We start from the raw sequence: 13,040 nt of genomic DNA, 5'->3' as shown, positions 1-13,040 counted from the left end.
TTTCCTATGCTACAGCTTCTCAAGGGAAGGCCATTTCCAAGCAAACCATTTCTAAATGGATAGGCCATTGCATACGATTCTGCTATACCCATCATGGGAAACAAGTTCCTCCTACAATTAGGTCCCACTCTACCAGGGCAACAGCTATCTCTACAGCCTTTCTCAGGGGGGTTCCTACCAAGGAAATTTTAGAAGCTGCAACTTGGAGTTCTGTTCACACCTTCACCAAACACTATCACTTACCTCTTTATTCTAAGTCCAGGGCAGGCTTTGCCACTGCAGTTCTGCAGGGGCTCATTGCCTCCTCTAACCTTCTCTAATGCCTCCACCCTACCTTAGCTTTGGGACTCAACCCAAGTGTGATGACTGCAGCAAGGTAACACGATGAACATGATACAGTTTTGTACCTACCATAAATGTAAATGTTCGAGTGTTCACCCTGCTGCAGTCCAGGTTACCCTCCCTCCAACCCCTCTGATTTACTGGCTAAACCTCTGCTATGCCTTACTGATGTATTTGCTTATAGCTTAAGGGGTTTTGTGTCTGTACAGTGTTCTCACTTTTTGGTACTGATTTGGATCACCTTCTTGGGGGCACCTGACATCTGGGGCAAGAAAAACTGAAGAAAATGGCGTCTGTTGCAATATATGTACCCCTGGTGCACTGACGTCGGGGATGAGGCGACAGCAACCGACGTCAGACCAAGACTTTGGAAATCCGGCCGACTGCGGGACCGCCTGACGACAGGATAACCCGAGTGTGATGACTGCAGCAGGGTGAACACTCGAACATCTACATTTATGGTAGGTACAAAACTGTACTTTACAGATAACCTGTGCTATACTGCCTTTGACCAATGATTCAGTGACCTACATGTTCTTATTTGTTAATTGTTACTTACTTTAAGTGTGCTAGTAACTGTAGCAAGGAGCTTGTTGTATTTGTAACTAAAGCAATTTGCTACAATAACTGAAGGCATTTTTTTTGGTCCACTGCTTTGACCTTTTTGTTGAGGAAGGCGCCTCTTTGTGGAACTACCCAAGACACCAGATGACCTAGCTATGGCTGTACAGCTGTGGCTCAACTACTGTAATACCAGACAATTTTCACTCAAAAAAAAAAAAAAATCTGACTTAACGCCCTTCCTACTAGGTGGAACTGTAAAAGTAGCCATCTCCAAATCCAGCTCCAGACAAGTGGAGTACCTCAGGGTTCAGTCCGGGGACTGCTCTTGTTTGGCATCTACTTCTCTGAAGAGTTCTAAGGGACTCTGGCTAACAAACTTTGCAGATGACTGCAAACTGGGAACTATTATTGAATCTCCAAATGATGTGGATATTCTACAAAAGGGCCTTACAGAAACAGATTCTTGGTGCCAGAGCCATGGGCTCAAGCTTTATACCAAGAAATGTATAGTTATCCCCTTTGGGAAAAGCAATGTTCTCATGAATTACCACATAGGTGGCAGTACACTAAACACCGAAAGTGTGATGAGAGATTTGGGGGAACAGGTGGGCAGTGGTCTCACCTTCGATAACCACATCGCCACAACAGTCAGGAAATCCTTCTGTGTGGCACACCTCATCACTAAGGGCTTTTCACCCAGAAAAAAAGGAGGTCATTGTCCCACTGTACTCATCCCTCATTAGACCCATTGTAGAGTGCAACACCCCATTTGGTATGTACCTCACAAGACATCTGCAACAGCTGGGAAAGGCAGCAGAAATACCTCACTAAAAGAATCACAGGCCTAAAACAGATGCCCTATGCTGACCATCTAAAAAAACCTCCAGCTATACCCTGTGGCATATCGTCTACTCAGAGGCGACCTCTGCTTAACATACAAGGCCATGTCAAACCCTGAGCTGTTGGACATGCTCCACTTAAAGAATTACCAATCCCTCAGAGCCACACACACCAGTGATCTAAACCTTGTCATCACAATGAACAAAACATGCTGGAGGGATAGGTTCCTGACCCAGAGACTCCCCATACCCTGGAATAGGCTACCCATACATGTCAAGCAGAGCCACCTCCTTGGCCCTCTTTAAAAGGAACCTTGACGATTGGATGGGAGATAGTAAATTCACCCCGTGGATCATGTCAATCGTCCTGCTAGACAGGGGTCCAGGGAATTAAATATTGTGGGAAGAAATATCCGGGGAATTGTTTGGCTAGGCTTGTATAGGCCCTAGGGCCGATAGCCTAGTACCAGCCTATGAACTTTCCCAACAAAGGAGGAAGAGTCCTTTACTCTCCAGATGTGCCAGTGCAGCTCAGGTTTAAGCTGCACAAGACTTGACAATTTCAGGAAGCAATTAGATATTTTCAGACTTTGCAATTAGCCAACAAGGGGAAAGTTGTTAGCAAGCAATTATTTCTAAATAGATTTCTAATTGCATTGCCATTTGTTACAAGCACCATGGCAAAAAAGTGCTTGAGCTTACCATTGCGTTTATCAGGAGAGTGTCTACCCAGTCCATTCTGGATGTATACACCTAGTCCTCTGTACACACTTTCTCCAAACATGATAATTTTTCCACTGCTTCTTTGGCCCAAGTTGAATTCAGCTTATTTCTACCAATCCCTTTTTTTTTTTTTTTTAAATACTTTGTTAATCCTCCCAAGTGTTTTTACTGCAACAGTGAACATGATATTAATGTAGATATTAAAGCGTATTCATTGCTAAAATAACAATTTCCTCCCACCATTCCCTTTGTACCCTTGTTATGGGTTGGGGTGAGTGCCCTCTGCTTATTCACTCTCAGGTTTCCTCCTGTGCACCCAGCTGATTCCCTGTTAGTTACTGTAATATCTTCCAACTGGGGACACTATGGGCAGGTCTTGCTATACCTGCCAGGGGCAAGGAAAGTGGGGCTTCAACCAGACCTGGTGGGAGGGGGGGGGGTAATAAAGACCTGACGAAAATGTGCCAGCTGATGATCCTTTATTCACTGACTACTGAGAGGAGGGCATCTGCTGGGCCTAGTGTAGGGGGCATAACATTTCTGCTACTCAGGCTGACCAAGGGCTTCCAGGGCAAGAAATCCCAAGTGTTATTACATCAACAGTAAAGAAACTCTCAACCCCTACATTGTGTGTACACATCTTTACTTTTTAGGTGGAATGTAAGTACCTGCCATCGTGATCCTCTTCCTCAGGCAATAACTCCTTACTTTCACAACTTCCATAGTCTTTCTTTTCCTTCTGTCACTGTTGGAACTCCTGTCTGTCACTGTATTTACTCTCCTTTTCCTTTCTCAGTGATTTTCTGCTGAATGTCCACCACAAAATCCTTTTTTGTGAATTTCACATGTTCATTTATGTTATATCTGTAGACTTGCAAGGAACCACCACGAAACACTATGAACAGTTGAGCAATTTATTGAGAGAGAACGAATGTTCATTTATGTTGAAATCTCTTCCGGGCCATTATAACACAATTGTTTCCCATTGGCAGATATCAACCACATTACCAGTTTGAACTAAGAGTTGAGCCAAGGAAAACTGTCCCCCTTTACTGTTTTTTTTTCCTTCCCCTACCCTCAGTCATGTCCCCGTGCCCAAGATGTAATAAAAGTAATATGCACATGTGCCAAACTCCAGTCAACATTATTGACCTGTAAACCTCTTCCTTTTGTTGAGAAAGGTGGGTTTGCAGAATTGTTAGTTCTTTCCACCCACAAGTCAGCTCCTCAGGGACCCGTTTCATTAGTTAAACTCTAGTCTTCTGGGTCACAGTCAGGGCTTTTGTCCTTCTGTATCACATAACTGACAAGATGGTGTTTCTTTCCCTCAGATCTCTAGAGATGGAATTGAGATTAAACCCCTTTTGTTCTGGCCAGACATTGAGCTGGTACTAGTACAGACAGCAGCAGTTTTGCATCCTAAGAGTAGAGATTCTGTGTAGGTCAGGCAGTGGACCATAAACTGGAGCATTATCTTGACAGTTGTTTGCACTCCATAAGTTATTATGCTGGTTTAGTAATTGAGCTAGATCTGTACCCCTCTCCTTTAAGTGATAGCTCAGAAATTCTCTTTCTAGTCAGGGTCCCCTAAGAATGGGGATCCTAGAGATTGGCCTTTTTGCTGTATTAGAGAAGCAGGTACTCCCCGTGCTCTACTTTGTCCAGCAGTAGACAGGGAGTACATTGTGAATGTGTTTTGCCTCTTGTGGTAGGGAGTTTCTGTACCTCCTCCCATCAGTCTTTCTGTTTCAGCACCTCTTTTCAAAATTCGTTGAGGCTTTTAGATTTCTGGCACTAAAAGAAAATATCCTGATGCAAGCTGTGGAAGTCATCCTTGTTTGGGGTGACAGTGGAGTTCAGCTCAAGATCTGTCTTGTGTAGAGCCCTTGCTCCTGATGGACCTTTGGTGGGCTTGTTAGAGGTAATTGAAACATCAAGGATGCCTTTAAGTTGACAGAGGTATTATGCTAAGTAGAATAGATTCTGCATCCGAGACCAGTTGTATCTTACTCTTCCTCCCTCATTTTTTCTGCAGGTAGTCCGATTTATTGGTGTCATTGGCACAACACATAGCACACTGTCCTTTGGTGCAGAAGGTGTGGATTATATTCCCACACTAAGTAAATCAATTGCTGACATAAGAGGGGTGCTGCACTCCTGAGTATGATGCCATCCTTTTGATGAGATGTTAAACCGAGGCCCCATCCTTTTGATGAGATGTTAAACCGAGGCCCCATCTGCTTAAGTTGATGATGGCTTGGATGGATGTAAAAGATCCCATGGTACCTATCAGAAAGAGTATGGGAAGTTCCCTGATGCCCTGGCCTTTTCCCATGGCAGTGTAAATACCACCTTGGTTCTCCACAGAAAAGAAGCTCCTAGCCTAGTGGACTAACCCAGTCAGTAAAGGATGGATAAACTAAAATAAATGAATAAATATTTTTTTTTCATTCATTCATTTATTAATTTATTCATGTAATTCATTCATTTGTTTATTTATTGGCATTTGTTTACTGAGAAGGTCCGACTAGGCACAGATACCCTTTTTCAGTGGAGAGCCAGGGAGAAAAGCTCCAAAAATAAAATTAAATAAATTATATCAGGCACCTGTACAGCGTTGGCCTCGGTCATTCTGTCAGGGTTCACTTTTTTAGCATCTCCACACATCACAACCTTGTTGAGGGCAAAATTGTGACCTACCACCAGCTTCTCAAGCAGTTCCTTAAAGATGGTTCTGCATCTTCCCCATCTTTGAAAACCCCCTTTTTTTCTTTAGTACTTGAACATCCAGCTTACTACCAGTCATCCATTTAAGATGTAGTCAGCTCCATTGGTATAGAGGTTTGATGCCCTGTCTGTGACCCTTGTGGTATGTGTTTGAATAGAGAATCGGGCATCTGTTGGTGCTGGTAGGGGAAGAAGGGAGGAATGACATGGCTTTGCTAGCTCACCTCTTTTCATGGGAAATTCATATCTGTGTGCTTATTCCCATTGTAGAATCCCTGGTGGGGACTATAGATCCAACAGGAACACTGGCTTCATGTGGGGCAGGGTAGTTTTGAGGGGTTACATCACCTGCAGTAGCAGGTAACATTCTTTAACTGACAGTTGCATGCTGAACACTTGAGCAGTTACTAACACATGATGAGGGTTTAGGGCTTTAAAGCTGCAATCCGCACTCTCCCCCACTCCCGGCTGTGGATGGTCGACTGCCCCTCGCTGCTGCTGAGATGTCGCCTCTTTGAAGAGCAAACATATGGTTTTATGATACAGTGGTGAGAGGGTAACTTTATGTTCACCGAGGTAGGGAGAAAAATAAGCAAAAACAACCGTTTTTACTTAGGTGGCTGAGAAAGGGGGTCCCTGATCCAGCACACTCACCCTATTAAGTAATTAGTAGCCAAACAAATAAATGTAAGTAAGTCATGTTTGCTGATAGCATCTCTTGAGTTGCAAGCTCTTGTCTCTATAGAAAACCCAGTTTCCTCATTCTCTGTGGTCGGGAAATGCATTTTCTTGCAGAATTGATTTTGGAAAAATCTTATCAAGTTCATCAGTTGTCATATTTTTTAGCAGCAGAATCTGAATTAGAGAGGCTTTCTTTCTTCAGTTCAGGTTTTACATCAAAAAGATGAATGAGTTCAGGAAGATGGACTTAAATTTGCTTTAGTGATTTTGGACTGGCTAAGCAAACCATATTCAAGTTAATTGCTAAAGATTTTCAAGTGATGCACTGCCCATGGAAAAATGCTGTTGGCATCCACTCCACCAGGTGTGTGAATGCTTTAGTGCCTGCTTCAAAAATGCTTTCCATTGTGGTTGTGTCACTTAGTCTTTTTCTGGTTGTGCCTCCCCAGGTAGGATTAACGTTTTGTTGTGTTAGTCTTCCCAACAATTGCCAATTGTTGAAGGTCCACAGAAGAAGTCAATTTATGATGCATGCAGTACTTGAAGGATGGTGATGTGTCAATCCGTTTTAGCTGGGTTTGATCCTGATGATTAAGTTCAAGAGCTCAGACTCATGATGCCATTTTGGAAATAGACTTTACCATTAAAAGTTTCACTTCTAAGCATTGCTCCCATTATACAGTTGAAGTTTCATTGTTTTATTTATTTATTTATTTATTTATTTTTTAACACCGCTTGTGATTGCAGTTCAGGTGAAGTTGTGCTGTGCCTTACAATTATGAGTGCCTTATCTTTCATCTCAGGTTACAAAAGTTATTACAATTTACTAATCAACCAGGCGATGTGCAGTTCTAAAAATGGAGACCCTAAGTACTTGAGAAAAGAAGTTATCCGCTGCAGCTGTGGTAGCAACCATTTTCTTAGAATTTTCTGACACTACTTGGGTTATCTCTTGCTGTTCCAGAACCTAGAAGAGTGTTTTTAATGCTGTTTTTTTTTTTTTTGAAAAACAATAAAAAATGCAGCACACGAGGAAAATTCAAATTATTACGGCCATTATTTTTCAGCAGTGTGATGTTAATTTACTAATGTATCAGCTATCATTGCCTAATGTAGCTTCACTAATAGCTCTATTAAAAGGTAAAATCCTTTAAACAGTAGCGTACTGTATTCTATTCCAGGACAAATATTCATTTTGAAGCTTCAGAGTGGCTAGTTCATTGAAGAAACAGTCTTGCTAATTTCACTTTTTTTCCCCCCAGGGTGAAAAGGTTTTTTACTTAATCAAACCATCATATGAAAACTTGGCTTTGTATGAGTCTTGGAGTTCTTCGGTGAATCAAAGCGAAGTGTTCTTTGGAGACCTGGTAAAGAAATGCTACAAATGTGTAGTACGGCCGGGCAACACTCTCTTCATTCCTACTGGTAAGTAGCTTAAAACGTCTTTATTTTGTTTTTGTTTTTGATGTAGGTTAAACTGAGGCAAAGTATTAGGTAGTTTAATCCTCTGAAGTTGGATGCCTAGGTTTAATGCCAGTTGTCAGCAGTTAATTTGCATACCATGAGTCCTTAAATGTATGACTGGAATCCTCCTATTTCTGAGTTGTTTTTGAAAGAAAGGCTAATGATTATTCAGTATACATCAAGCAAGACATTGTTTTAAAGGAGTTCTAACCGTGATGCTTTTTTGTGCATGTGTGTGCATTGTGTTAAGACTATGTGAAAGGCAGGTGAGTATGTTTTTTTAGTTGCTTTGTGCTTGGAAATATTGCAGTTCTTGAAAATTATTTCATAACTATATTTTAAAACTTGCAGTCAGAACAAAAAATGTTTTGCTTGTCATAATGTAAAGTATTGTAATTTTATTTGATTTATTTATTTGCATTGCTGTTTTCCAGATGTCTACTAAATTTTTATAGCACTTCTGGTTGTAAATAATCGATTGGTGAGCTGCAGAGCCAGACATCCCTACAGATTTTTACAGAGTTCACTAAGATGCTTGGAAAGAAGCTCTGTGACTGATCCATTCCTGAATTTTCCATACCAAACAGCTTATGTTCAGGAGTTCATTCATTTTTTTTTACGATTTAGTGGATACATTCTTGTTCATCTCTTGTAACACCTCACACTCCATTTCCTTCTCCTTGTCACACAGTGCCTTTCCAAAAATCTTCACATTATTTTTATAAAAGCTTGTTGCTAATAAGTCTGTCATTGTTAAAATGTGAACAGCAAGTAAGAACCTTTTGCAGTTCAGGGGTGTTGTGAAAGTAGAAAGACAGTCCTGACTGTTTAGAATTAATTAAAACCAAAACTGCATGGTGGAGTGGCTTTTCAGAACGGGCGTTGAGAACTCAGAAGACATAGATCCTCTCTTCATAGGTTCATAGATTCATAGATCAGTACTAAGCTAACTGCCCTTGCGAGCCATTTTAAGCCTAGCCAGTTATCCCTTGTGAGACTCAAACCCCGCACCTTGCGTTTGTAAGGCAAACACCTTAACCATTAGTCCACCCTCCCAACCCCTCTCTTTGATAGAGAGGAAATATGGAAATCTGAGAATTATTTTAGTCCATTTTGTGTCCTTGTATGAATAGAGGGGGAAAAGGCACTCTAGCGCTTGTGGTAGCCCAGTAGAGAAGGTGAGCAGCTTTGTACTGGATAAGTACAGAGCTCTAGTGAACACATTTAGCACCCAGTGTTGTTTCCCGATCTTGTGCTTTTCAACTGTAAGACTTTGAGGAGCAAAAAAAAAACCCTTCCTCTGTTTCCCAGTCTGCTGGTCCTCACCTAAATCATATCCATATCCAATCTTCCTGATATGCACTCCTCACCTTAGTTGAAAAATTGTAAATGCTTTATTGTTGTTGCTTTACAGAGGACAATGTAAATAGGGAGGAAAAGGGCCGTGAAGGTGAGGAATACATTAGAGAAACCTGTTGTACTCCTTTAAGTTAGGATTCTTCAGGTTGTTGTTTTGTGGTTGTGAGGTTATATAGGTGGGCAAACGTGATCTGAGGATTGGAAGGAGGTAGCAGGGTATTATGGGTAAGGGGAGGAGCTTGGAGCTCAGATCTCTAGCTTGGAAAGCTGCCGGCTCGGATCCAGGTCGGATCCGATACCCACAGATTGCTGACAAATGAAGTTACCTACTCAAATGGAACGTTATGGTGAGTACATAACTTCTTTATTATATTCATAAAGCAGGAGAAAGTATTCTAAGAACTAAGCCAATACGGGAATGGAGAAAGGAAATTCTGCTGATAGGAATGCAGATAATAGCCAATGTGGGGTGGAATATATTAGAGAAAAATTGACAAAGGAGCCCGTGTGCAAATACATAGGGAAAGGTATGGGAATGGAAAGATGCCAAGAACTTATTTGGACTGCAGTTTAGAGATTGCCTTCCCTATCAAGGATTGATATCAGAGTATAGGCAAAGAGAAAGAAACAGGGGGTCCTAAATGGAAGACCACACTGGTAGAGTTTTTAGTAGAATCTACAACAGAAGTTGCCATTAAGAAAGGAAAAATTAGTAGAGCATTTGAAATACTGCATGATAACTATAAGAGTCATTCAGAGGGGGTTAGGAAAGATTGGGAAGAGAGATTGGATAAGCAATTCACAAAGAAACAATGACAGGGATATATGTACGTCTCCCAAATATGCAACAAAATCTAGACAGTTTAGGATATTTGCTTGGAAGTGTTTACATAGGTATTTTTTATACCCCAAGCAGACTTCAAGGAATATTTTCCTCAGTTAGACAGCAAATGTTGGAGGTGTGATGGGGCAGAAAGAGATAACTGGGAATATATTTTCTGGGAGTGTTATGAGTTGGCAGACTGCAAAAATTCCCTGCAGACTGCTCTGTCAGAGATGCTGTGTGAGCAAATTGGAGTAACTACAGAAATTATTTTTTGAGCAATGACACATAATCGGAATTGCCTAGACGTAGTAAGGCCTTGCTGAGTCTAATTATGATGGCTGCCAAAAAAAAAAAATAATAATTACTAGAAAATAGAAATCAAAGTCTAAACCAACTTTACTAGAAGTAGTGAGGACAGTAACAGAGTTAAAACAACTGGAACTGAGATCTTTAGAAAGGGGTTGGAGCAAATTACATTGGAAAAATGAGAAATGTGGGATCAATACATGCAGAAGGGGAACAAGGTTTAAAGGAAGGCAGGATTTGAATGAGCTATGTAATTGTTGACTGACAATGACCTGACATATTAAAAGTATAATGTTTGCAGCTACAGTTATGTTGGCACGGTTTGTGATGTATAATGTTTGCAACGGAGATTGTGTCACTATGATTTATTTTCATTTATGCAAATATAAAATTGCCTAGGTCAGATGTGATAATTTAATAAAGATGTTTGTTTAAAAAAAATGAATAAGGATGTTTGTTTTAAAAAAAATGTTTCTGTGTGTGTATATGTATATATATATATATATATATATATATATATATATATATATATTTATATATATAAATATATAGGTCGACTTTTCAGAAAGTTGACTTTCATATGGCCGAGACCATATGATCGACTTTTGAAAAGCTGACTATGGGAAACCATTATCTCCTTACACTGCGGAATGGGAAAATTTCCTCTTTTGCACTGTAGTGCGATCTCAGAGTTGCTATATTTAAGTTAGTGGGGGTGTGGGGGGGGGGGCAGAGCTGAAAGGTAAGTGTTTGGTGTATGTTATGTGTTTATTTTACATGGTCGGCTTTTCGAAAGTCGATCATATGGTCTCGGCCATATGAAAGTCGACTTTCTGACGAGTCGACCATGTAAAGTAGACCCACATATATATATGTATATATATATATATATATATATATATATATATATACACACACACACACACACACACACACACACACACACACACACACACACACACACACACACACACACACACCAGTTCTGAACCATGAACCATAAATGAATGCTAATACCATACCACTGCAATGTACTCCCCTGTAGACTCTGCCCCAAATGTATACAACCCCTCATCAGTTTGCACAGGTTTGAGCAGTCCTAGCACAATTGACTTGTACCAATGCATTACTTCAGTCAGTCATGAATAATTTGTGTGCAATAGAATGGATTTGCACATGTGGGATAGTTGTTAATGAATGTTCATTACTTCTGTTACCTAATGAATATCATAAAGTGAGACTCACACTCAACTCAAACACAGACTGCAATGGATATATACAACGGGAACATGACTATGGTATAGCAGTACCACTACCAGTAGCAGTGTAATAACACCGATGTTTGGAAACACAGAAATTTGGTATGCATACTTGTACATTCTGCACGGCAAATGATGCTTAGGTGGTGTATCGCTTGCATACTTCTCTGTTGTATTTACACCAGATACTGCTAGTGTGCAGTGCGGGAATAGAAAGATTAAAACATTACCCTGATATCAGAGGTGGCAGTGCAACATATTCATAGTGGCTTAACATGAGAGTAGCTCTAAGCAAGCACCTCTGAAACCTGAACAAGCACCTAGAATTATTCAGTGCAGCTTCCACACCTTAAGTCTGAAAATGAATTCACATACTCACATGAACAGGAGTAGCTTCATATTGATGGCTAAAGGTGTATGGGCATGTCGGGTGGTTACTACACTGCAAAACTGGTATGTAATGGTAGAGATATTTAGAAGGCATGAGCAAACACACCAGTATATTAAAGCCATAGTACCAATTGAACTGGAGGCTGGCAAATAGATTTAGTAAGGGATTTTGTCCATGCACAAATATTTCAACAGTAATTCTTTGCAGTGGCATCCATTATCTGATTCAAGGTAAATTAATCTTGATGTCCTTTATTTAAAAAAAAAAATCAATAAAACATGTACTTTGTTATAAGTGACTTCTGGACACAAGAAAAAGGAAGGGGAAATATAGCAATGTGGTTTGTATGTACAAAGTCAAATCCAGGGACACTGCAAAAGGTGTTTTTGCAAACCAACCAGTGAAGTAAAAACATATGAAGGCAAGCACTGCATACCAACACACTTTGCACATGTAAATCTCAATTTTTAACAAGGTGGAAGCATGAAGTGATACCTTAACACTTAAATTAATAAAGATCTAAACTGGTTACTAGTATAAATGTTTTATTCTTTAGCTCCTTGGTGCAAGACCTTACTGGATGTGAATGCAGTCAAGTAAGGCCATGGCTATAGTGCAGCAAAAAATGTCCCCTCTAACAAAGGAAATGCTAGAGCAAAGATTAAATTACATGAGTCAAGCACCCTGCTGAGATCTGCCAATCAATGGAATTACCAGGTCAAATTACCCTCAGGATTTTGACAGATAGGGAAGCTAAGTGTTATGGGGGAGGAGAGAAGTAAATGGACTGGAATTCATTGTTTCACAAATTAGTGCCATTTAAACTAAATTAGAAAAAAAGGCAGCAGTAAACAGCACTTTGAGTGTGTTCTGTGGCATTTGCACTGTTTCTGTTTTAAGTAGTCATCCAGCAGCAGGGAATGTTACTTACACTGTTCTATTTTACTCAGTACTTTGTACTCATGCAACATCTATGAAATGACAGGAACTTTAGGCAAACAGAGGTCTGCATGATGTAACATTTTTGAGCCAAACAATGATTTCTGGGATATTGGATGGCAACCTGATTTATCCAAACTATGTCAATATGCCAGCCTCCAGGCGGTCAGAGTCTGGAATTACATATAAAAATATTTAAAATCCTGTAAATAATCCCAGAGTGCTGTTAAAGTGTAGGAAACATCATGCTATGATGTTTTAAACATGTTTTTGAGTCTGTGGGTGCGGTACTCCTTTGATGTTTCTTTCTTCTTTTTGGCAGCTGTAGTAAATGTCTTGCTACTTTTAAAGCAAACTGTTTGCTACAACTCAGTATCACACTTCAAGCACTGAAGTACTTCAGTCCAGTCTTATTACTGCAGAAGAAGTAACAGATATGCTGGTACTGAAATAAATGCCAGTACTGCTATCTCAGTCATGCCCCCAACATCTTGCATGTGGGACAGCTGACTTCTTCACGCAACCCTAGCTACTCTTTTGACAAAGTAGTTTGGAAGCAAGCAGGCGAGTTCTGTGAAGTATGCAAAAATTTCAGTCTCAAAGCTGATTAGGATAAGATA

At 40.3% G+C, this 13,040-nt stretch overlaps 1 protein-coding gene across 1 annotated transcript in view; it reads left to right on the top strand.

The window, feature by feature from the left end:
* KDM7A (lysine demethylase 7A) overlaps positions 1–13,040 on the top strand; it is a 1,445,788-nt gene that overhangs the window by 618,964 nt on the left and 813,784 nt on the right. Inside the window, exon 7 of the mRNA XM_044087282.1 lies at positions 7,139–7,301. Coding sequence (XP_043943217.1) covers positions 7,139–7,301 — 163 coding nt within the window. The remainder of the gene's footprint in view (positions 1–7,138; positions 7,302–13,040) is intronic.

Source organism: Protopterus annectens, chromosome 11.part0 (genome assembly GCF_019279795.1).
Source record: "Protopterus annectens isolate FY-2018-M chromosome 11.part0, PAN1.0, whole genome shotgun sequence".
Classification (NCBI taxonomy): Eukaryota; Metazoa; Chordata; order Ceratodontiformes; family Protopteridae; genus Protopterus; species Protopterus annectens.
This window is presented reverse-complemented; position numbering and strand designations above follow the sequence as displayed.